The sequence below is a fragment of the Mus musculus genome, chromosome 17 (assembly GCF_000001635.26).
Source record: "Mus musculus strain C57BL/6J chromosome 17, GRCm38.p6 C57BL/6J".
In the NCBI taxonomy this organism is placed as follows: Eukaryota; Metazoa; Chordata; class Mammalia; order Rodentia; family Muridae; genus Mus; species Mus musculus.
This window is the reverse complement of record NC_000083.6, coordinates 12,731,324-12,754,033: the sequence shown is the minus strand read 5'-3', so window position 1 is coordinate 12,754,033 and position 22,710 is coordinate 12,731,324. Positions and strand designations below refer to the sequence as shown.

General features: G+C 46.7%; 1 protein-coding gene and 1 long non-coding RNA gene across 5 annotated transcripts in view; one reads left to right on the top strand and one right to left on the bottom strand.

Annotated features, from left to right (window-relative positions):
• The window catches only part of Airn (antisense Igf2r RNA), a 118,574-nt gene extending 105,851 nt beyond the window's left edge, over positions 1-12,723 (bottom strand). For all 4 annotated transcript variants that reach the window (NR_027773.1, NR_027772.1, NR_027784.1 and 1 more), the window contains exon 1: positions 12,610-12,723. This is a non-coding gene — a long non-coding RNA (antisense Igf2r RNA). The remainder of the gene's footprint in view (positions 1-12,609) is intronic.
• Igf2r (insulin-like growth factor 2 receptor) overlaps positions 1-22,710 on the top strand; it is an 87,301-nt gene that overhangs the window by 15,673 nt on the left and 48,918 nt on the right. The window contains exons 2-7 of the mRNA NM_010515.2: positions 5,251-5,390; positions 13,628-13,752; positions 14,649-14,747; positions 17,935-18,067; positions 20,108-20,237; positions 22,521-22,626. Coding sequence (NP_034645.2) covers positions 5,251-5,390; positions 13,628-13,752; positions 14,649-14,747; positions 17,935-18,067; positions 20,108-20,237; positions 22,521-22,626 — 733 coding nt within the window. The remainder of the gene's footprint in view (positions 1-5,250; positions 5,391-13,627; positions 13,753-14,648; positions 14,748-17,934; positions 18,068-20,107; positions 20,238-22,520; positions 22,627-22,710) is intronic.

The window sequence follows — 22,710 nt, the reverse complement described above, 5'->3', positions numbered from 1 at the left end:
CAGCCAGGGCGACACAGAGAAACCCTGTCTCGAAAAAAACAAAAAACAAAACAAAACAAAAAATTCCTTAAAACAATTTGTTATTTGTTGTGTATGTGTTGTGTATGTGATATCTGTTTCCCATGGCACATGTGTGGAGGTCAGACAATACTAAGGAAATTGTTTCTTTCTACTTTGTGGGTCCCAGGGATGGGCCTCAGGTTGTCGGGCCTGGCAGCGAGAGCATTACCCATTGAGCTGTCTTGCCTTAACTGCCCAGTTGTTAGGACACTTCACCACATGCAGTTTATTGTTTGTTTTGTTTTTTTTTTTTTTTTTTGCATATAGATTCTTGGGGACCTCATATCTGTTAGTATGAAAGCAGCCCTCTTTTGTGTAGCTATTGCCTTAGCCTGGCTTCCTTTCGAATGCTTTGTAAGTAGTAGTTCCCTGGAAGTGAAGTGCAGGTGACCTTCAGAGTAGTTGTGGCCAGGCGCTCTTAGTAGTTTAGACTGAAGAACTTAATTGAAGAAAGCAGTTTCTGTGTCCCAGAACCATCCTGTTTTGTAATATTTTTGAGACAGTCTCATATAGCCTAGTATGATCCCCAACTTGCTATGTTGCTATGACTCTACCTCCCACATGCTAGGATTACAGACATGTACCACCGTGCCTAGTTTATATGTGCTACTTGGGATGGAACTTGGGGCTTCTGGATTAGTTACTTTGATAAAATGTCAAGACCAAAGCTGGGTGTGGCTGGGAATCCTCAAAGCCTGCCCCCAGTAAGAAGGTTCTTTCAGCAAGGCTCCACCTCCTATTGTTTCATAATCTGACCAGAGCACCACTAACACGTGTGCCTATGCGGGACTTTTTTCACTCAGCCACCATAGCCTCATGTATGGTAGGTAAGCCTTAATACTGGCTGAGCGATGTCCTTAGCTGAGAATGGGCTGTGTGTTTCCCTGCTGGCTAGGGTTCTAGAGGCAGGAGTTAGATTCCAGAGGAACGATGTGTCAGGTCACAGACACCGTATACCTGTGCTAAGATCCCTCCCACTTCTACTGTGTGGCTTAGTGGAGCCATTGTGGCACATGGTATCAAGAATTGGAGCTTTTCAAGGGTGTATGATGAGTTGGGAAATTGGGGATTTAGTTTGCTTTTCTTTACTTCCATTCCTTTTTTCTTTTTGAAATGATGTCTTCAGCCCTGACTGGTCGCTCAGTGATGCCCTTGCCTGTGTGTCCTGCGTACTGAGATTAGAGGTGTGCACTCTGCCACTTCTGAGACTGATGCTCACGTTCAGTGCCAAGGTTTCTCAGTAGAGCTTAGTGCTCAGAAGGGTAGTTCTAGCTACAACTCGGTGTTCTCATTTGAGGAGAGTGACTGAATTTCTCAATGGTGGGACAACGGGATCCCTGGGCCTTGCAGGTTCTCCCTACTCCTCCTCCTCAATGCCCAAGGCAGTTCCTCAAATGAGCTGGAACTCAGAGAGGAGCCAGTGACAGTAAGCAGTACTGTGAGCAGCAGGTGAGGGACTTGACTCCTGTGCTGTGGCTCTGCTGTTGTAGCAGGTCTGCCTGCTACTTGGGTGCGAGTGGAGCCCGCCCGCCCGCCTGCACAGCACAGCCTGCACCGCGCTTTTCTCAGAGCCTTGTGTGTTAAGGTTAAAAGCTTCACTTGTGTAAACTTGGGTAAGGGTGGGTTGGGGCCTTTCAGCTAAGGGGCCTTTCTTGCTCAGCACTGAACTGTTGTTACAGGATGGGATTTTAATTTTGGCTATCCATATTCTCTGTAAATAGAGATTTTTTTCCTAAAAGACAAAATTTATTGCCCCTTAAAGATGCAACCGCACACTTTAATGCCCTCACTCCGGGGTTCTTTAATATGGTCATACTGATTTTTCAGCCTTTTACAAATATCATTTTAAGAATGATTGCAGCCCAGGCCATTTTGGCTGCTTGGCCTTTGTATGCCAGGAAATTTACAGTCATCTAGTTTGTAATTTCAAATGTGACAACTTCTACTGTTTATTTTTGCTTTCTTTTTCTTTTCTTTCTTGAGACAAGGTCCCTGGTCCCTGGTTGTCCAAGAACTCTGAATGTAGATCAGTCCGGCTTTGAACTCAACAGACTATCAGCTTCCAGAGCATCGGGATTAAAAACATGCACCGCTCTGCCTAGCCTGAAATGGTTTCCTGCCTAGTCTGGGCTGGCCTAGGCCTCACTGTGTAGCCAGGGCTGTCTGAACTATTGACCCTCCATCCTTCACTGCCTGTACCTGCACCATTACACTTGGCTGCAAACATGCGGCCCTCTCCTTAATAAACATGGCATTTGTTTAAAAGAATTGTCATATATTCCTACCACTCTTGGGCTTATTATAAACTAATTTTAAAGTAATAGTACCAGAGCACATGTATCTGCATGTTGACTCACTTTCACTGTTCTGCAGAACTAATTAACTATTTTCCCATGAGGTTCCTGACACATTATTTCAGTTGCCTGATTGTGCTCAGGAGCCAAGCATGTTGGATTGTTTTAAAGCAGCTGCAATGTTTGCTGGAATTAGGCCTTCTCAAGTGTTAATAGCCTGCAGGTCATCAGGTTTCAGTTTAGGAAACATTGCAACTGTTTCTTTGCTCTTGAGTGATGTGACTAAGCCAAGCTAGTGCCCTACCCCCCACCCACCGGGAACTGTGGGCCAATTTGATGGGGCTGAGTGCATGCGCCTATGGAGGGCTGGCGCCTATGGAGGGCTGCCTGTGAGCCGGTAAGTCAGTTCCAGAGAAAGTCTATTCAAGAACTAAAGTAGGTGATAGGCTCTGCCTTCTGTATGTATATCATGACTTCCATTTTGATTTTGTATGAGACACAGATAGAAGAAAAGTACGCTTTCAGAAAGCAGCCTTTCCTCCTGACCTCTGTGCAGCTCATTTCACCCTTTTCAGTTTTCTTCTGTCTGCATTTCTTTAGACCTGGTTCTCATTGCTAACTTCTTTTCTGTGGTACAGGCAGGCACTTCAGTCATCGGACTGGGAGGAGCTGTAATGATGACAAGCTAAGGGTTTCAGTGAACTGCCTGCCAGCTTGGAAAAACTTAATCACAGGCTCCCAATGAGAGTTTAGCATTTCTGTAACAGAAATGTACTGATAACCTACAAATCACTACCTAAACGTTTAAAGAAAGTTTCTAAGTGCCGAGGGCTGCATTTGTTTCAAATATATTTAAAGACTGCAGGACAGGCGTGGCTTCTGTGGCCTCCACACCTGCCGCTGACTCAGTCCTGCAGCCTAGGTCAAGTAGCTCTCCTTTCTTTTTTCCCCCACCCCTAAAGCTCTGCTGCTTGTCTGTCAGGGCTCAGAAGAGTAAGTTTCCCAGCCTGACATAGTTACGGGGTCTGTCTGTTACCTTCGGTAATGTGCCTGCTCAGTTCCCAGCAGAGCTTGTCCTGTGCCGAGTTCACTTACTTTCCTTCCCTTACTGGAACAGGTTAGCAGGAAGCTGGGGAACTGTTGCCATCTTATACACTTTATACACTGTTGCGTTTCTCAAGCAGTAACGTAGAAGCTCGGTAGTGGGGAGACATAGGAGGAAGGACATTTACAATTCCAGGCTCCCCCCCCAAAGAAAAACAGTATACACCGTGAAACAAATTAAGTTTCCTGCTGCACCCCCTACCCCCCCCCCCCCGCCCCCCAAAGGAAGAAGGAACAAGGCTTTATTGATGGTTTTCTCTGGGTCAGCTAGATTGCTTGAGATTTTTTTCCTCTGGCATAATCGTCCTGGCTCTGGAGGTAATCAGTCTGTCAGAGTTGAGTAGTTCCTGCTTTAAAGCCTGACATCACCCCAGGCCCAGCACTTAAGTAACCAGTTTTTCAGGTTTGTAGTATCTTAGTGGCCACAAATTCCCTGGTCCTGCCAGATGCTTGGATAGGGATGCTTTGGGGTGGGATGGGGGAGGGGTGGAGGTCTGATTGGACTCCAGACCTAAGGTTAAGTGAGTTGTCTAATAGCTGTTGGTGCTGGGGCAGGGTGGGGGTGGTGGGGGTGGGGACGGTGGGGGACAGACAGGACAGTGCCTGGTAGCTTTGGGAACTTCTGTGAGGCCATACTTAAAAGAGCCAAATGTGGTCCACTGGGAATGGGTGGGAGCTGGCTCACTTCCCTACTTCTGGGTAAGTTTATCCCAGCAAATCTGATTTAGCCGCTCAGGCAGCTTTGTACCTATTCTCTTCCTTTCCTCCTTGTACTCTTGCTGAGGAAATGAGTCCCAGGAAGAGTAGAGGATTGAGGATGATGTACTTGGGGCAGAAGGAACACCCCTCACTGATTTTACCCCGGTGTTGAGGTTGATAGATAGCTCTTAGAGTGCCTTTGGCTGAGCTCTGTAGTGAGGCAGCCTGCAGTAGATCTTACCTCATCGTGAGGCAGATGGCAGTTCTTAGCATGGCTGTCACGTCAGGACTGTAGTCTGTACCAAAAGCAGGCCTGCTTACACATTACAGCTAGTTTTCAAGAACAAAAGAATCCCAGGACTGGGGATGAAGCCCAATTGGTAGAGTGCTCGCCTAATGTTCAACTAAGCCTGTGTTTGGTCCTCAGACCACTTAAGTCTAGGTGTGGTGGTGTAAGTCTGTAATCTCAGCATTCAGGAGGTGGAGGCAGGGGCATCAGACGTTTCACCTGTCTCAAAGAGGTTAAAAAGCTTGAGAGTTAAGAACAGTCCCGTGGAGGGACTGGAGAGGTGGCTCAGCAGTTTCCCTGGCTGCTGTTTTAGGAGACTTAGGTTTGATCCTAGCACTCCTTGGAACCTCACAAACGCCTGTAACTCCAGTTCCAGAGGGACTGACACTTTCTGGACTCCTTGGGTATTGTACATAGGTGGCGCACAATAGACATGTTGGCAAAACGTCCATACACATAAAATAATGATAATTCAAAGCAAACTAAAATAATAGTCATTTGGGTCTTCAGAACTCTGGGGTGACTGGACCAGTCCCACTTTACACACAGTGTATTCTAGTATCTGCTTAATGGCGTTGATGTTCTTAGAACAAACATGGGGTTGTGTAGTCTGAGGGCTTCCTAGCCATCTTGAACTCCTTTCCAAAATGTTTTGCCGAATTTGACTTGGTATCTGTGGTTAATGGGAGTAACTTCTTATTTGTAGTAGTCAAAGCAAATATGGCTAGAATGCCAGACTAGAGAGAAGGTGATTATTGTCAGATCAATAACAATGACAAGCTTGCCTCCTTTATTTCTTTCTAGTTACACATGGGAAGCTGTTGACTCCAAAAACAATGCAGTTTATAAGATCAACGTCTGTGGAAATGTGGGTATTTCCAGCTGTGGGCCTACAAGTGCTATCTGTATGTGTGACCTAAAGACAGAGAACTGCCGCTCAGTGGGTAAGTAAAGCTGTCCTGTGAGCATGCCCTGCGGTACAGCTGTGTACACAGCTGCATGGTTATGATATAGTAATCAATGCAGTGTCTAATAGACATTTCCTAAAAGAGCATTCTGGCTGCTTGCCTTTTGAGTTCAGGACTCTGCTGGGGTCAGATGGAGCTGGGGCTGCCAGGTGGTTGTGAATCCCCAGGCCTGGGTGCTGGGAAGAGGATCAAGTGCTGTGCCTGCAGAGCCACCTCTCCAGCTCCTAGGTATTAGAATACCTTAAAAAAAAAAAAAAGCAGGCTATGCTTTCACTGAAAGTGTCCCACCTCTTCCACACCCAGGTGGCTTTTATAATAGTTAAAAATGGTAAAAGACAGTTTAGGGCAGGTTCAATGCTCAGTGGTTAAGAACGTTATTGTTCTTCCAGAGGACCTGAGGTTTTTATCCAGCACCCATGTTGGATGGCTCACATTGGCCTGTTTTCTACTGGCTACCACATGCAGGTGACACACAAACTGGGAAAAAATTTATAACTTTAACTTGATTTTTCACTTTGAATATCCAGTATGCGATAACAAGGTTATTTCCATGCAGTGAGTAGCATGCAGACAATAATTAGGGAGGATTATAGGGTGGATATTGAATATGGAAGGATGTTTTCTACCTGTATGGCTCTTCCTTCTCACCTTTTTCCTTAAATTTCTTATTTTATATGTATGGATGTTTGCTTTCATGTATGCCTGTGTACCCACGCGTATGCCTAGTGCCCTTGGAATTCAGAAGAAGGCATTGACTCCTTGGGGCTGCCATGTGGGTTCTGGCAACTGAACTCTGGTCCTGTCCAAGAACAAGTGATCTTAGCCACTGAGCCATCCATCGCTTCAGCCCTAAATTGCCTTAAATTGTCCTCCTCCTTCACCTCCATTTCCTTGTACCTCTTGGAAGCGATGGTGTTGTGGCCTCACAGTAAAGGACAGTTGTTGGACTCAAGCCCTTCCTTTCTTGTTTCCTTGGTTCAGTCATTCTAGAGTATCCTTTTTGAGGGTCAGGACCGCTTGGTGAGGAACAGGTTCCACTGAGATGGGTCAAAGCAGATGTGCTCAGGAGGAGAGGACTCTGGGTCTTAGCTATCTGTGGTCAGTTTTGCCCAGGGAGCGGGAATAGTGAGATTTGCACATAATTAACAGATTAATCTGGGAAAGAGCTGAAGGCAGCCATAGTAGGTTATGAGTTAGGGTGATGGTCCTGTAGTCCAGGCTCATTTTATTCTTGACCTACACCATCAAAACTTCCTGAGAGATAGTTGTGAGCTCTTTCTCCTGTTGATAACTGCGTTCTCTGCTATTTTTTAAAAAATGTTTCTTTTAAAGTGGGGTGGTCCAAGTTATTACTACTTTAAATTTGATTGTAATCATCTTTTTGTCATTAAAAATAGGAGCATTTAAAATATCAATAGTGGCCATTTATCAATATCTAAAAATTAAGTTTGCTAAAAATGGACTAGTTTTTCAGTAATTATATTAAAAGGCATATCAAAAATAGGCAGAGAAAAATAGACAAACCCATGTTTATAGTAATTGTGCCGTGACTTTAGACTTCAGTAGTACATTAGTAAATGGTTCACATTTAAATCACATTTGTGATTTCACAGTTTTGATAGAAAAAAATACCTCTTACCTCAGAGGGATTAAGAGACAGTTTATTATGGAGCCAAATGTGAGTGACAGTGCCAATGCTAACCTTGGGCAGCATGTTCCCATGTGGAACAGTAAATCAAGGCAATCAAGACACAGCATGGTGAGCGCAGAGGCAGGGTGCAGCAGCAGGCCTGCCTCAGTTGTCACCTGATTGACTCCCAAAGGTTAGGGCTGCTGCAGAGCTGGGCAAGGAATTTTTTTTTTTTTTTTTGTGGTGTGTGTGTGTGTGTGTGTGTGTGTGTGTGTGTGTGTGTGTGTGTTGGTGCTGAGGCTAAAGATAGCCCCCAAAAGAAATTATAATTAGGCTGTGGGATAGGCATCCTTGCATACTGTCCATAGTCATACAAGTTTTTTTATTAGTATTTTTATTAGTAGATCAGTTTATGGGGAGAGATTCTTTCCAGGAATTCATGATTGAAGTTGTCCCTGTTGGCAAAGCACCACAGTTCATGCTGGGGTGGAGTTGGCCCATTTCAGGATCTGAGAGAGATGAGGCTGAGCTGTGGGCAGCACACGAGTCTTTAGGAGGAGCCCACATCTGATCAGAGCCATTATGGAGCCTATCAGAGCGTGTGTAACTGTATCTACCTGACGGAATGAAGAAGGGACACTGGATGTACAGAACCAAGATTTACTTACTGACTGCATGGCTCCCTCCATGTAGTTTGTGCTCCATAAACCATCTGACCTAAACTTTTAAGTGATTAGAAGTGAAAATGGGTCCTGTAGTGACTCTGGAGTCTCTACAGGATTCATTGTTTTAATTAGCAAAATACAAATATTGTTTTTAGTATAAGGTAAGTATGCTCTAGGACATCTTGGTGGGCATTGTAAGAAGTGAGGGAAGAACTCAGACTCCATCTTGAGTGGCTGAGGCTGCTCATTGAAACAGAATGAAGGTTAGCTGCCTTTGAGGGGCTGAGGGAAATATGCACACCACATACACACAGCGCACGAACACAGAGCTATCAGGAAGTTACAGCTGTTCTTGTGGTTTAACTGGGAGTAGGGTGAGTTGTGCTTTCTATACCCAGCATATTTTTGTTGTTGCTGTTGCAGGTGGAGGGATAGGTGAGGCTGGGTTATCTCCCAGTACAGCCTGACTCAATCCCTCGTGCCCTGAGGGCATTACCCAGCATCCTGGCTCAGGAGCAAAGGGAAAACGTTTCTGGGAGACTACTGTCTTCTAGGCCTTAGAATCTAGAGGTTGGCTGTGATGGTCTCAAAGGTGGTAGGGGCTCATTGACCTTCTGGGTTGTATAAGGACTGGTACCCTTTGGCCATGAAGAGTTTGTGACTGTCTTGGCAATAAAAACTTGGAGCCTTTGTTGGAGGAACTTAGTTAGACAGCTGAAAAGGAGGGCCAAACAGCAAAGCTGTAAAAGTGAACATTTGGCCTGCCACATGGTCCCCAAATAGTCCAGGTATCTCAAGTGTTTTCTACTCTCTCTCTCCTAATAATCGTTTAGCCTTTCCCCTGCCGGGCTGGATGGTCCTGTGAGCCAGCAGTCTTCCCTAGGAAGGCACAGATGCTCCGCTTCCAGCAGCTGTTACATCTAGTGCCCACTCTTCTGGAGGATCGCTGTAGCCAGGGCGTGTATTGGATTTTGTAAGGTGACCATACTTTGCTATACTGGGGTCAGGTCTTTCCTAGTCTAACTGGTCAGTTGTCTGTGTTATACCTGTTGGAGCCCTGTCACTGGTGTGCTCGTAGCTGATGGCCCTGCTAGGTCTTTCCCAGGTGGACAGGGAATAGCTTGAAGTTTCTCTTTCTCTGACTGTTATGGACAGATAAGATGTCTGTAGACTTCCCACCCCTGGAACATCTTAGTCCAGGGTGAGAAAGAGTATCCTCTGGAGTAGCAATCATGTGAGTGTTGTCCTGATGTGCACATAAGTCCCAAGTTCCCAAGGCAAGGCAAATGGGGACAATTTGTTTCTGGTACTGAATTTAGTTGGTCTCCCCAGCTGTCCCAGCCAGGGGTCCTGCTAACAGATTTATATGTTCATGGTTGGTGTGTCTTAAGTTGAATGCCTACCCTAGTATAAGTTATTTGGCAGCCCTCAGACAAATCCAGGAGTCCTTCCCCAGCCCTGGATCAGAGATGGCTGGAATTTGCCAATGGTAGTGTTTCTATGAGAGGAGTGTTGAGATTAAAGAAGGGGTGACTGTCCTTGACTCTCTTTGTGGTATCTCAGTCTTGAGGTTTTGTGCTCATCGGAACAGAAATGACAGTTGTAAAGTTTGGAGGAGGCTCTTTGCCCCATGGATGTATAAGCCCAATTTGAAGTTGTAGGTACCCCACGTGGAGGGTTTTTTCCTGGGCAACTCCCAAATTATGTCATCCTTATGTTACCCCCTTCCTGTATGGGACTCAACTGCTTGCCCCTTTGTAGGTGCCTCTGCCTGTACTCCTGGGCTAACAAAATCAACACAACAGTATTTGAGGAAGGACTAGTAGGTGTCTCCCCATCCACCCTTATGTTTTCAAGGGACTGTAGGTTGTCATATTGTGGCCCAGGAGAGGTGTTGGCTCCAGTTCCAATACCACTGGAATGAAAAATTGCAGGGCTCTTGTTGAGGGAATAATTGGTTGGGATCCAGGAAGTGGGTGGCCCATAGGAGAATAAGGCTGTCCAAGTTAATTTGGTAATTATTCAGTCACAGGAGGGTAGCAGTGGAAGAAGGTTCCAGACAGGAATGTCAACAGGGGGATTTCAGGCGTTGGGGAGGGGCCTGGGCCTGAGAGCCATTTAAACTTAGACTGTACAGTGTTGCAGATGATATGCTCATCTGACCAGAGTGAAGGGGATGTCAAGGGGTTTTGGAAAAGCTGCCATGGTGTGTACTGGGCCCAGGGCCAGTTATAGGTCTTTCTGTATTGTATCCAGGAAAAGCAGAACTTGGAATGTACTCAGGAAAGGGAGCAGACAAAGAAGTTGGTGATTATTCCTCAGCGATTGATAGGAACTGGGAAGTCTGTATATTGTGAGCTTAAAAGGTGGGGCTTAGAGGTATGGAATGAAATTGGGGGAACCTTCTTGAGCCTGGAAAGATAGACAGGGTTTTAACATTTCATTTTGTGGTGGTAGGGGCCTGCCATTTATGTTTTAGAGAGGAGTGGGATGGGTCTGAGACACACCCTATTTGGATCTCAGGGAGAGGTGAGTAGGGTAGGATGGTGTCTTACTCCAGGTTTCTCTTGCTGTGATGAACCACCGTGACCAAAAAGCAAGTTGGGGAGAAAAGGGCTTATTTGGCTTATTTCCACATCATAGTTAAGCAGGCTAGGAACCTGGAGGCAGGAGCTGATGCAGAGGCCGGTGGTGGTAGGGATGCTGCTTACTGGCTTGCTACCCATGGCTTGCTCAGCTTCCTTTCTTATAGAACCCAGGACCACCAACCAACCCAGAGATGGCACCACCCACAATTGGCTGGGCCCTTCCTTATTGGTTACTAATTGAGAAAATGCGGCCTTACAGCTGGATTTCATGGAGGCGTTTTCCTCAATTGAGTCTCCTCCTTCTCTAGTGACTCTAGCTTGTGTCAAGGTGATCCCAAGATGTACCAGCCAGTACAACAGAGGAGGTGGGAACAATGGCCTGATTAATTTTTTTCAGGGTTTTGGACCGAGTGATAAGAACTACTAAGGCTTTTTAGTAACTGAGAATAGGAGTGTTGTGATGAGAACTGGTGGGTTGTTAAAAGAGCTGTTTGTAGTAGCCACTTAGCAATAGCCTAAAGACCGTAGTGGGTGGGGTACCACGTGGGTGGTAGGCATGAGGATAATAATTGGTCCTGGTGACAAAGTCAGAAGGGTCTCTCCAGGTTCTGAAAATGGGACCAGACTAGAGGGAATAGGTGGGCCCAGATATAGAATGTCACTGAGAGGTCGAGGGTACGGATATGACCGGACAGATGGCCCATCTTCCATTAGCCCCATTGTCTGCAGCTCAGACAAGCCTTGGGTTAAAGGCACTCCTTAGCACAATGGCCAACTTGATTGCATCGAATACAATGTACAGTCCCTTGCCCAGATTTGCGCTGAACCCTAGCACAACTAGGCAACATAACATGAAACCTGAATCCACTCGAAATGCGCTCTGAGGGTCCAACCCTTTGAACTCTCCCTTTGTATAGAATATGGCACCTTCATGTGCCCCTGAGCACAGCCTGGATAGTGCAGAGCCCTCTGAATCCTCCTGTCCGCTAGTGGGGCACCTTCATTTGCATGGCCAATGAGGAACCCTAATCTTGCGCAGGAGTGTGGCACCCTCATGCATAGCCAGGATAGCGCCAAACCCTGCCCTTCCCTCCGTCTCCTGCAACGCGGCACTTTTGAGCTTGCCTCTCTTGCAACGTGGCACTTTTGAGTTCATCTCTCCTGTAACATGGCACTTTTGAGCGTTGGCCCTGATCACAGAACCCTTCGAATCCTCCCCTTGTGCAGTTTGCACCCTCAGGATACCTCGGAATCCTCCGAGCCGTCTCTTCCCCTCCCCTCGCGCAACTTGGCATAACCAGAATCACAGCCCAACCGGAATCGCATTAAAACCCTCCGAACCTTTGGGCAGCGCGGCACCGGGGCTCACGCAGTGCCGCGGAACCCTCGGAACCCTGCCCTTGTGCAGCTTCGCACCCTCAGGATAGCTCGGAACCCTCTGAGCTTTCCCTTCCCTTTCCCTCACCGCAACTCAGCACAACCAAGGATCACGGCACAACCGGAATTGCTCCGAACCCTCGGGCAGCACTGCGGCGCAGTGCCGCGGAACCCTCTAAACCCTCCGAATCCCCTCCTTGTGCAGCTTTTCACCCTTAGCCTCTCTCGCAACTCGGCACAACCAGAATCGCAGCACAATTGGAGTTGTGCTAAAATCCTCTGAACGGGGGGGGGGGGGGGGGGCAGCGCACACGCCAGCACCCTGGCTCGCGCAGTGCCGCGGAACCCACCGAACCTTCCCCCTGCCCCGCAAACCGCGGATCAGGTCGTGTAGAAATCCTCCGATCTCCACCCCCCCCCCCAACTCTCCAGCAGCGTGGTGCCCTAGCGCGAACCCCTGCTCCCCTTGCGCAGCGTGGCACCCTCGTGCTCTAGATCGCCCGTAAACCCCCCCCCCCCCCAGTGCAGCAGTCGGCCCGCGCTGGACGCCCCCCTCCCTTCTCCTCTTGCTGACGCGGCATGGCGGCAGCGCGGCTTTCGGCTTTCTACCGGCCCTATCGGCCCTCGTGTAGTTCAGAACACTGGTGAGCAGTGGGGCACCCTAGTGCTGAGTTTTCTTGTAGCCCAGAAATCTTCACCCTAGCGCTGAATCTCGCGTAGGGGAACCTTTGAGCGGCCTGGAACTCTTGGTCGGAGCCCTCGAGCTGCCGGATCAGTGGAACCCTCACCTCGCGTAGAGCCCTTCCCTCCTGTGGAACCCTTCCTTTGCGGAATCCTCTAACGCGTGGAATCCTCCCCTTGCAACGGAATCCTACCCTCATCTGCAGAATCCTCCCCTCGCATTGCCGCGCTTCACGCGGGGAACCCTAGCTTACCTCAGTTCCCCAGGATGTCTGCGTGGTAACTGGCGGTGCTGTGCTTCTTGCTGCCCGCTAGAGCAAGGAGGGATAGATATAATGTTGAAGCCTCGGCAGGGGGTGGAGATTATTAAGTTCCGCCCCAACTGTGTCACTTAATCCCCCCTGCTCAGCCCAACCTCACCAGGCTTTGGCTCCTCCTCTTGCTCCAGCCTGGAGCCTGTGTTTTAGATGGCCTTACAGTCCTGGAAGTGTTTCTATAAATTGCCTGCTGAGCAGGTCAGAAAGATTTAGAGGAACACCAGAGAGACCAGATATTTCAAGCAGACTTGAATAACAGATATTACGGTTATGTTTCTTCTTCTTCTTTTTAAAAGCTGTTGTCTAATTGAGTAGTCCTTGCTTGTCTTGAACCCCGAGAGAGATACACTTCTCTTAGTCTTTCCATTGCTTGGATGCAGAGTATGCAGTGCCACTCCTGTGAAGGTTTTCCTGACCACCAAGCCACCAAAAGCATAGTTTTACAGGACATAAACAGGCAGTTCTCTTCCACACAACTCAGTTGCCAGTATTGGTTCAAAATTTGAGACTTACAGTTTATTTTAGGCACATTTAAGCAAAGCACAATTAAAAAAAAGTTCTCTGGTTTTAATTAACTCCATCCCATGTGTTCAATAAATCTTTACTTATGACTACATTGATTCTTTTGTGAGGTTCAAGTGAGTCTTCTGTATAGATAGATTCTATAGATTAAGGAAGTAGGCTCATGGGAGGAGTCTGGGGGAAGCAGGCTCATGGGAGGGGTCTGGGGCAGCTGCTGTGGCCTGGCCTTACAGAAATAGCACAGAGGTCACCAGGCTATTAACCACCCCTGCCCCCAGCCTCCTGGGCTGGAAACAGGTTATCTACTCTCCCTTTGAAGAGACAACCCTGCGTGTTTAACATTCCTGGCTTGCCTAGTGCTTATCTGTGAGAAAAGAGCCTACGTGCTTTTATGTTTGTTCATTGTGTGTTCATTCTTATCCTCTCCAAACAGGTGACTCACTTTTGAGAAGTTCAGCCAGATCACTCCTGGAATTCAACACCACTATGGGCTGCCAGCCTTCAGATTCACAGCACAGAATCCAGACTAGCATTACATTTCTGTGTGGGAAGACCCTGGTGAGTGGGGCCCTCTTCAAGCTCTTTGTTAAGAACATTTTCCCCTTCTGGTGTTCTTGTTACAGGAATTCTGATCCTGGAGGACTAAATGGTCAATTTCCCCCTCCCCCCAATTTATATTCACATCACGTCACTACCACCCAGAACCACCAACTAAATGTGTCTTAAAGATGGTGAGAATTGGAGTGAAACTTGAGTTAGGATGAATGTTAATTTTAGACCAACCTATAACCACACTATTGTGCAAATTGAGATCTTAAAGTCTGTTTGTGGCAGCATGAACCATGGAGGTCATGTTGCAGAGCAAGCTAGCTGCTGATTTACTTCTGTTGATTGTTCTTAAGAGCTTGGTGTTTACTGTAGGAGAAACAGGACTTGGAGGTGAACACCTTGGTCTTTCTCATGGGCTGGGGAAGGTAGAAGTTAACTGTTGCTCTGCAGGGGTTAACTAGAGTTAACTGGTCTGGTTGCCAGAAGGGGCTGTCTGGGGTGGGATCTGGTGCCTCTGCCCAGGCTCTGCTGCTCGTGGGCTCCTCGGGGACCTCCTTACAGGATGGATGAAGTCATACTTTCTGGCCCTGATTTTGCTGTTTTTTGGTTCAGAGACCATTTGGCTCTTGAGAAGAAGGCGAAGGATAATTTCCCATGAGTTTACTCTGCTTGTGGAATTGGGGCAGCTGGGCAGTCAGTTAGACAGGATGTCTGGAGACTCTCATCTCCCAACTTACTTTTCTGTTTGGGCGGATATTCTTGGTGAACTTGTTGAAGTAAGGCAGTTATGTTTCCTCTTGTTGCACCCTTATTTTCAGGAGATTTTACAATGTTTCAGGTTTAAAAACAAACTTGTATTACTGAGTGGTGTGTTAACATTCTTTTTTTTTTTTTTTTTTTAATAGGGAACTCCTGAATTTGTAACTGCCACAGACTGTGTGCATTACTTTGAATGGAGGACTACTGCAGCCTGCAAGAAAGACATATTTAAAGCTGATAAGGAGGTAATGGGGTTTGAGACTATTTGGTCATGAAATCTACTCTGGAGAGCTTGAAAGTCAGGGTGTGGATTCTGCTGGGGAGGAGGTGAGAGAGGGAAACCATAATCAGAATGTGTCCTGAAAATAAAAATCTATTTTTCAATAAAAGAAAAAAAGATAGAAAATTAAAACAACCTCTTACAAAGAAGGTTGTGACTTTGCGATGGAAAGATTTAAATGACTTATTACAGTCTCTTGAGGTGAGAGTTTGTTTCTGTGGATGTGAGGTTCCATTTGCACAGAGGTACCACGAGATTTAATTGTTAAAAACGTCTAGGCCAGCTTCTGGTGCACACAGCACAGCACAGCGCAGTCTGTTTTGGCTTTAGGGTTTGCCCTGCACCCCTTGGGCCCTCAGGAACCTGACTGCTTCATCTTCCTCTGTACCTGCTCCCTACCCATGAAACATCTCACTTGGATGATTCGTTCTCTGCCAGTTTCTTTTCTTTTCTTTTTTATAAAATTTATTTATTATATGTAAGTACACTGTAGCTTTCTTCAGACACCCCAGAAGAGGGCGTCAGATCTTGTTACAGATGGTTGTGAGCCATCATATGGTTGCTGGGATTTGAAATCAGGACCTTAGGAAGAGCAGTCAGTGCTCTTAACCACTGAGCCATCTCTCCAGCCCCTTTCTTCCAGTTTTCATTGTCAGAGTCTCATGTAACCTAGGTAGCCCCAGACTTGGTATGTGGCTAAGAATGACCTCAGAATTGTAATCTTTCTGCCTTCATGGTATGATTAAATCATGATGGTTTACTTGATAGATCTAGAATTACCATGGAAATAAACCTTATGGGTATGTGTCAGGGTTTCTAGAGTAGATTAATTGATGTAGTGTGGGTGGCAGCACGCTATGGGCCGGGGTCCTGGAGTGCGTGGAAAACAGAAGTGAGCTGAGACTAGCATCCTTCTGCCTTGCACTTCCTTGTAGATTAAATGTGACAGTGACTTCCCACTCCTGTTTTCTACCATGAGGAGCCTTGTTCTGAAATCCAGAACCAAATAAATCCCTCCTTCCTTAAGTTGCTTCAAAACTGAGAAAAGTAACTAAGATACTCTGCCTCCTGAGTGCTGGGATTGCACGTATGAGTCACTGTGCCTGGCTGTGCTCTGAAGTTTACAGCTCTCCTCTCTTCTCAGCCAGGGGCCTGGAATGCCTGTTGAGTAGAACTCTGTCACAGTTCCTGGGGACAGTTTTCCCTGCCTTCCATTCTCTACACTGCCACCTTGTTGCTTCTGCTACTGGCTTCCTTCCTCCTGGCTGGAGGGCAGCTGCTTGTTTTCCATCCTCATAGCAGATAGCTTGTTGCCTTCTGAGTGAATGTTTCTGTGTGTTCTTGCTTTTGGTGGTGACACTGAATTGTGGGATTTGGAGTACTTGGGTTTGCTGTTCTTTCTGGCGTTTTTGAAATTGTCTGGGAGTCATTACATAGCATAAGCTGTCCTCAAGTTTGCAGGATTCTGTCTCTTCTTCTGAGTTCAGGAATTATCCGTGCCTTGGTTGCTCTTGACTGCAGCCCAAATAGAAAACCTTTTTGCCACCATTTTTCAAGGAATTTGGTATTTAACTGGAGTTCTCTGCCTGCTCCTGGCTGTCACAGGTTACTCCACCTCTAGTGTGTGTCAGGGAGGCTATTTGGCTGTGTGGAGGAGGCTGGCAGCCCTGTGGAGTTTGGATTTTTACTTCCTGCATAGTAAGGACCTTTTAAAGCAGGCAATGTATGCTCTGGTTTTTGAAAGATTCATCATGTAATTGTGATGATGTAATGGGCGAGGAAGGGGATCAAAGCTGGAATTGTGGGACCTGTGGCGACTGTTGGATTCTGGTAGTTTGGACAAAGGTGGTGACTCAGGTGGAGGTGACAAGAAGTGAGGACATGAAGGACTGACAGAACTAGCCACCCTTTGAATGGGGGCTGAAGTTAGATGTCATGGTTTTGACCCAGGTCACTTGGTGACCCTCCCCCCATCACTGACTGAGATGAAGGAGAGCATGCTGTTGGGAGAAAACTGTAAACATACTTTAGTATTTTGAAATGATTTCTGTGTCCAGGCAGCAATGTTGGTGGTGTGGTAAGAGCAGTAGATCCTTCAGATGTGGGTCATCTGGCAGGTATTTGAGCCAGGCAAAGGACAGCCAGGGATGACTCCTGGAACAGGACAGTAGGATCAGGTGTAAATTTGGGAGCACTTCTGTATTATTATTATTATTATTATTATTATTATTATTATTATTATTATTATTTTGAATTTTGTTTATTGAATGTACACGATATGTGTGGTTGCATGTGTCATGGTGCACATGTAGAGATCAGAGGACACTGGAGTTGGTTCTCACCTTCTACCCTTTAAATTCAGGTCTCCAGGCTTGTATGGCAGGGGCCTTCCTACCGGAACCACCTCTGCATTTAGAATCAGAAGGGTGGTGGGGTGTTTCCAGGATGCATTTGAGGCAGCAGGAAACCAGGTATCTCTGGCCAGGAATCCAAAGTAAAGGGGGATGAAGGGCTTTATTGAGGCTGTGGTTCTGAGATCAGGGAAGCCTAGGACATGGCGTTCTGATCTGGTAACAGGCAAAGTCAGCTGTCAGGTATGGTTTTGCTGTGGTGAAGGGCAGGTACCCAGATATAACAGTGTTAGCAAGAGGAGACAAAGGACAGGGGTGGTTCAGGAGTTTTTCTCTAAGCTACAGAGATGGGAAGGTAGCTGAGGGAGAGCCAGGAACTAGAAAAGATCCTTGTAAGTCAGTGGATGTTTGTAGCTGCAGGAAGTGGTCTAGGACTGGGAAAGAAGAGGGATGTAGATGGGAGGAGGTACTTGCAGACATAAGCCTTAAGAAGGGGAGAGAGACCTTGGGAATGGTACAGAGGGCTGAACTGTTTTTTGAGACAGGGTCTCATTCACTTTGTAGCCCTGGCTGGCCTGGGAACTTGCTGTGTAAACTAGGTTGGCCTTGAACTTACAGAGCTCCTCCTATCTTTGACTCTTGAGTGCTGGGATTAAAGGCTTGCACTACCATGTCTGACAGAACCATGTTTATTCTATATATAAGGGACAGAAATCACTGTTCTGTATGTTCATCACAAGTTTGAGATCTATCAGCCCCATGGGGTGAAGGAAGTGTCTCACTTCTTCTCTGCTTCCTCAGGTACCATGCTATGCATTTGATGACAAGTTACAGAAGCATGATTTAAACCCACTGATCAAGCTAAATGGTGGCTATCTGGTAGATGATTCTGATCCTGACACGTCTCTGTTCATCAACGTGTGTAGAGACATAGGTAAGAGTTGGTTTAGGAAGAAGGGTGGGGTGTGGTCAGTGCCTGCCCTGACCCCTTTGACATGCACATCCTCATTAGATCTCTGAGAACGCTATTGTCCTGAAAGTGTTCTCTGGAGAGCTTCGTTTGTCTCCCTCAGCAAATCTGATCCTTTCCTTCCACCAAATACAAATTCTACTCAAGCTATTGATGGAGGTTTTCTCTGCCAGATTATCTGAAAACCTTCTGTTTGACATTTCCTCTACCAGACACTCTGGGATTTGGGGCTCCATGGTGAGCTTTGTTTCAATTTGCTGTGTTTACCCAAACCTTCTGGCTTTAAGTTGGAGAGTGGGTAAAAGGGCTGAGGGATGACAAAGACTCTAAGAGTGTGGTTGTGGTGTGTGCTTGGGGTGGGATAACCCCTCTGGTGTTCTCCGTAGAACTATGCGAGAGGCCAGCATATCTCTCTTTGATAGACAGAGGCTGTAAATGAAGGTCTCTATCTTAGAAGAGGGGTACAGTTTTACTATGTATTTATTTATTACCTGCTAACCTCACTAGTTTTTGTGCTTCCCTTGTGGGTTCAATACTGGGAGCCCTGTAGATCAGGACTGCTCTTTCTGCTGTGTTAGCTGTGATCACGCCATAAAGAAATTATACTGCCAAGTAAGGAAATTTTAAAAAGAAAGAAGTAAAGAGGGCATACATTTCTTATGTTTCAATCTTACTTTCTCTCTCTGTATATATGAGATGTTGGGCTTAGGAAAAATTTGCAGGAGTATAAGCCAGTTCAGTATATGATACTTAGTGGGTGGTAGGAATAGGGCCGATTTATAGTTCTTTATATTGTATACATACACATTCCATCTTACTTGTATATTCTAATTAATAGCTAAAAAAATAATAATTACACTCTACCCAGAACTGCCAGTGACAAGTGGTAATTTCAGGTTTCTCATGCAGGGTTACAGCAACTTAAGTTTGGTTATAAACTTCTGCAACAGTGCACTGTTTCAATTTGGAAAACACTGAGATTTCTAGTCCTTAAATTTGATTAGGAAAATACATTTCTGTTCCTTAAAAGCAAATCCTTCGGAGGCTTATTTTAATTCTTATTTTAGACCCCTCCTCCCCAATTTTCTGGCAGTTTGGGAGAAATCAGCCTTTATGGTCTTTAAGGAGGGTTGTGTGTCCCCACTGCGCATTCTTCAGCCCCAGGAAACTGCTCAGAGGCCCAAGCTAACTTTGAAGGTGCTCCTGCTGCCATGTATTCACGTCTGACCCGTGACTGGTATTTCCTGTCTTGAGGGGGTGGTACTTGCCTCTCCTCCTCCTCTGGGGTCCAGGCAGTCTCTCTGCTATTAAGGTCCGTGGGTGCAGTAGCCTCGAGTGACCATTGCTGTGTGTGGAAGCAGGCGGCTAGATCTGAGTTTTCGGAGGCTGGCAGGAGGCACGGTACCGTTCCTACTGTGGCTGAGGTGGATTTTGAGTCCTGGGGATGTGCAGTGGTGTTTAAGACTCTGGCCTGATGCCACTTTAGTGGTTCAGTCGTACAGCCTTAATTGTTCTCAAGTTTCCTGGAGCTTTGGGCTGGGAGGAGCAAGCATCTGGAGCGGGAGTGAAGTGTCTGGTGGGGGAGGCAGAGATGGGGAAGGGAGGGAGGGAGGAAGTCATCCTGTAGGATGTCAGCAGCCCAGACCTATCTGTGGTTTCTTTCCATTGACATAGGAGTGTTTTAACCCGTCCCTAGAATGCCTCATTTTCTAGTGTCTCAAACTCAAAGGGATAGTGCTAAAGTTAGACTTTAGGGCCGACGGGGACATTTCTTAAACACAGGTGACAAAGGAATGTCTGTCAACTGGGCCTCTTATGTGCCAGGGCAGAGAGGTACCTGGTAACCTGCGTGTTACATGGAAAGGTGGTGGTCTCATCCAGAGTGAGCCTCAGAACGTGAAGGTGGAGATCGTGAAGTCTGTCTATGGAAGAGACTGGACCCGAGAATTCCTGGGGTGCTGCTTCTGTGACGTGTGCTTTAAAATCATCTGTGACGTTTTGCAGACTCCCTTCGGGACCCCAGCACACAGCTGAGAGTCTGTCCTGCTGGCACTGCTGCCTGTCTGCTGAAGGGGAACCAGGCATTTGACGTTGGCCGACCCAAGGAGGGGCTGAAGCTGTTGAGCAAGGACAGGTTAGTCTGTGACCACCATGGTGGCTCATTTTAGGTCCTCAACAAGAGAACCTGCCTTATAGCCAGACTAATAGAGAAGAGAAGGGAGTGTGAGCTTGGTAATGGGTGGCTGGCATGATCAAAGAAGGCAGTGTGTGTGTGTGTGTGTGTGTGTGTGTGTGTGAAAATGCCATTGTGAGACCCATTGTTTTGTACAATTAATAACTGGTAAATTAATACTGGTAAATACAACTAATACTGAGAAAAGATACAAGAAAGAAAGACTTTGACTTCTTGGGAGGAAAGCATGTTCCATTTCCAACAGGCGTATTGGTCATTGTCTGGTCTTAGGCTGGTGTCCTGTTGCTCACTTACTTCACTTATTGGAGTTTGGTCCCTGCTCGTGGTTTTCATTGTGTGTCACTTGCCGGGTTATCTGTAACCTTTCTTTTAGAGTGATAGGTGGGGCAGTGTGCTGGTGGCCTTCCAGCAATGTGGTTTCTTTCTAGTTGGGGCATGTGGGCACCATCGCATACCACTTTTTAATATATGTAAGTTCCTGTGTCACCCATGGGCCTCAATGTCAAGAGCCTGTTCCCCTCTCCCGTCCCCAAATCCCGACCTATTGTTCCTGTATAGACTAAAACTTTTTTTTTTAAACTAAATTTATTCAATCCAATATCAGCTCTTCCTCTTCTCCCAGTATCCACACATGTCTTCCCCCATTTCCCCTTTGCCCTTTCTTTTGAGAAGGGGAAGTCTTCTTCTGGGTGTTACCCCCAGCCCTCCCCCTTCGCCCCCAATCCTGCATATCAAGTTGCTGAGGGGCTAGGTTCATCCTCTCCCATTGAGGCCAGGCAAGGCTGTCCCTTTAGGGGCATGGCATTCACAGTCAGGCAAGCAACAGGCTTAGGGACAGCTCCTGCAACAGTTGTTTGGAGAACCTGCACGAAGACCAAGCTGCTCATCTGCTACATATGTGCAGGGGGCGTAGGTCCAGCCTGTGTTCGCTCTTTTGTTGGCGATTCAGTCTCTAAGGGTCCAGGTTAGTTGACTCTGCTGTTCTTCCTGTGGAGTCTCTGTCCCCTTTGGGTTCCTCAAACCTTCCCCTAACTCTTCCGTAAGACCCCCTGACCTCCTTCTAAGGTTTGGGTATGAGTTTCTGTATCTCTTCTCATTGGCTGCTAGGTGGAGCCTATCAGAGGACAGTTATGTTAGGTTCCTGTCTTTGCAGGCTGTCCCAGGTGCCTCTGATTGCCTTGTGATGGTTGTAGGAAATGATGCAGTACTAGATTGCAGACTTGTGCGGACTGTTGAAGCAGGGCCTGAATTGGAAAATGCTGGGAGTTTTCTGTGTCTGTATTAATGTGCTCACAATGCCATAAGCAAATACTACAGGGTTGGGCCTTTGAACAATAGTAGTTTATTTCCTCAGCTGCAATTTCAGAGACTAAGACCTGGTACCAGACAGGTTGGTTTCCTCTTGTTTTGTTAGTGGCCATCTTCTCCCTATGTCTACACAGTCTTCTCTGGTCTGTGTTCTCATCTTCTCAAGAACAATAGAACTGGCTCGTGAGGGTCCCATTTGTTAACCTCTTTAATGTGCCTGTGGTCCAGTAGTTTCTGTTGAAGCATGTTTGTCAAGGCTGCACCATTGAAGTTGAGAGAGATTGACGAGAGTGACAAGTTGGTAAGAGAGGGCCCCAGGTGATGCCGAGGGTTCAGGGAAACGTAGGATGCCAGGCTTAGCATGACTTGTCTCTTGTCAGCACACATGTGGTGGTATATGGGAGGTAGGTGTGCATCCCGTGGGTGAAGCAGAAGCTAATGACTAGTATTCGTGCTTCCTGGTAGGGACATGAGTTGGGCTTTGGGGGCAGCAATTCTAGCTTGTAGCTGTTGTATCTGCCATCTTGATCAGTCAGCCACAGGTTGCTCTTTTGTTTGTACGTAGATGTTAGAGGGAGATCATGGGACCTCGTGGGCACAGTTGTATTATGTCTACTCAGCTATGTCGGTCTTGTTTTATTAGGTCTCTTACAAAACTGTTCCTTTATGAAGACAGCTCCCTTTGGTATTCTTAGTTTGCATACTGATCATGTTCATTTGACTTTCTACAGGAAGATACACTGAAGTTTATACTATGTTCTTGTTAATACGTGGAAATATAGTTGTAGTTGTATTGTTTCTTCTGCTACCCCACCCATCCTATCTACCCCTGAGGTGCACTGACTAGGGCAGTGCATCAATTGGAAAGTAACCTACAAGTATGTAATATAACTTCTCCACATGGCTTTTCTGCAGGCTCGTTCTGACTTATGTGAAGGAAGAGGGAGAAAAGCCAGACTTCTGTAATGGTCACAGCCCTGCAGTGACAGTAACATTTGTGTGCCCATCTGAGCGGAGAGAGGTAAGTGGCTTGTTCCTAAGTGACTTTAAAGTTAGTGATCCTCAGCCACATTTGCCCAAGTGACGTGTCCCTATGTATGAGTGT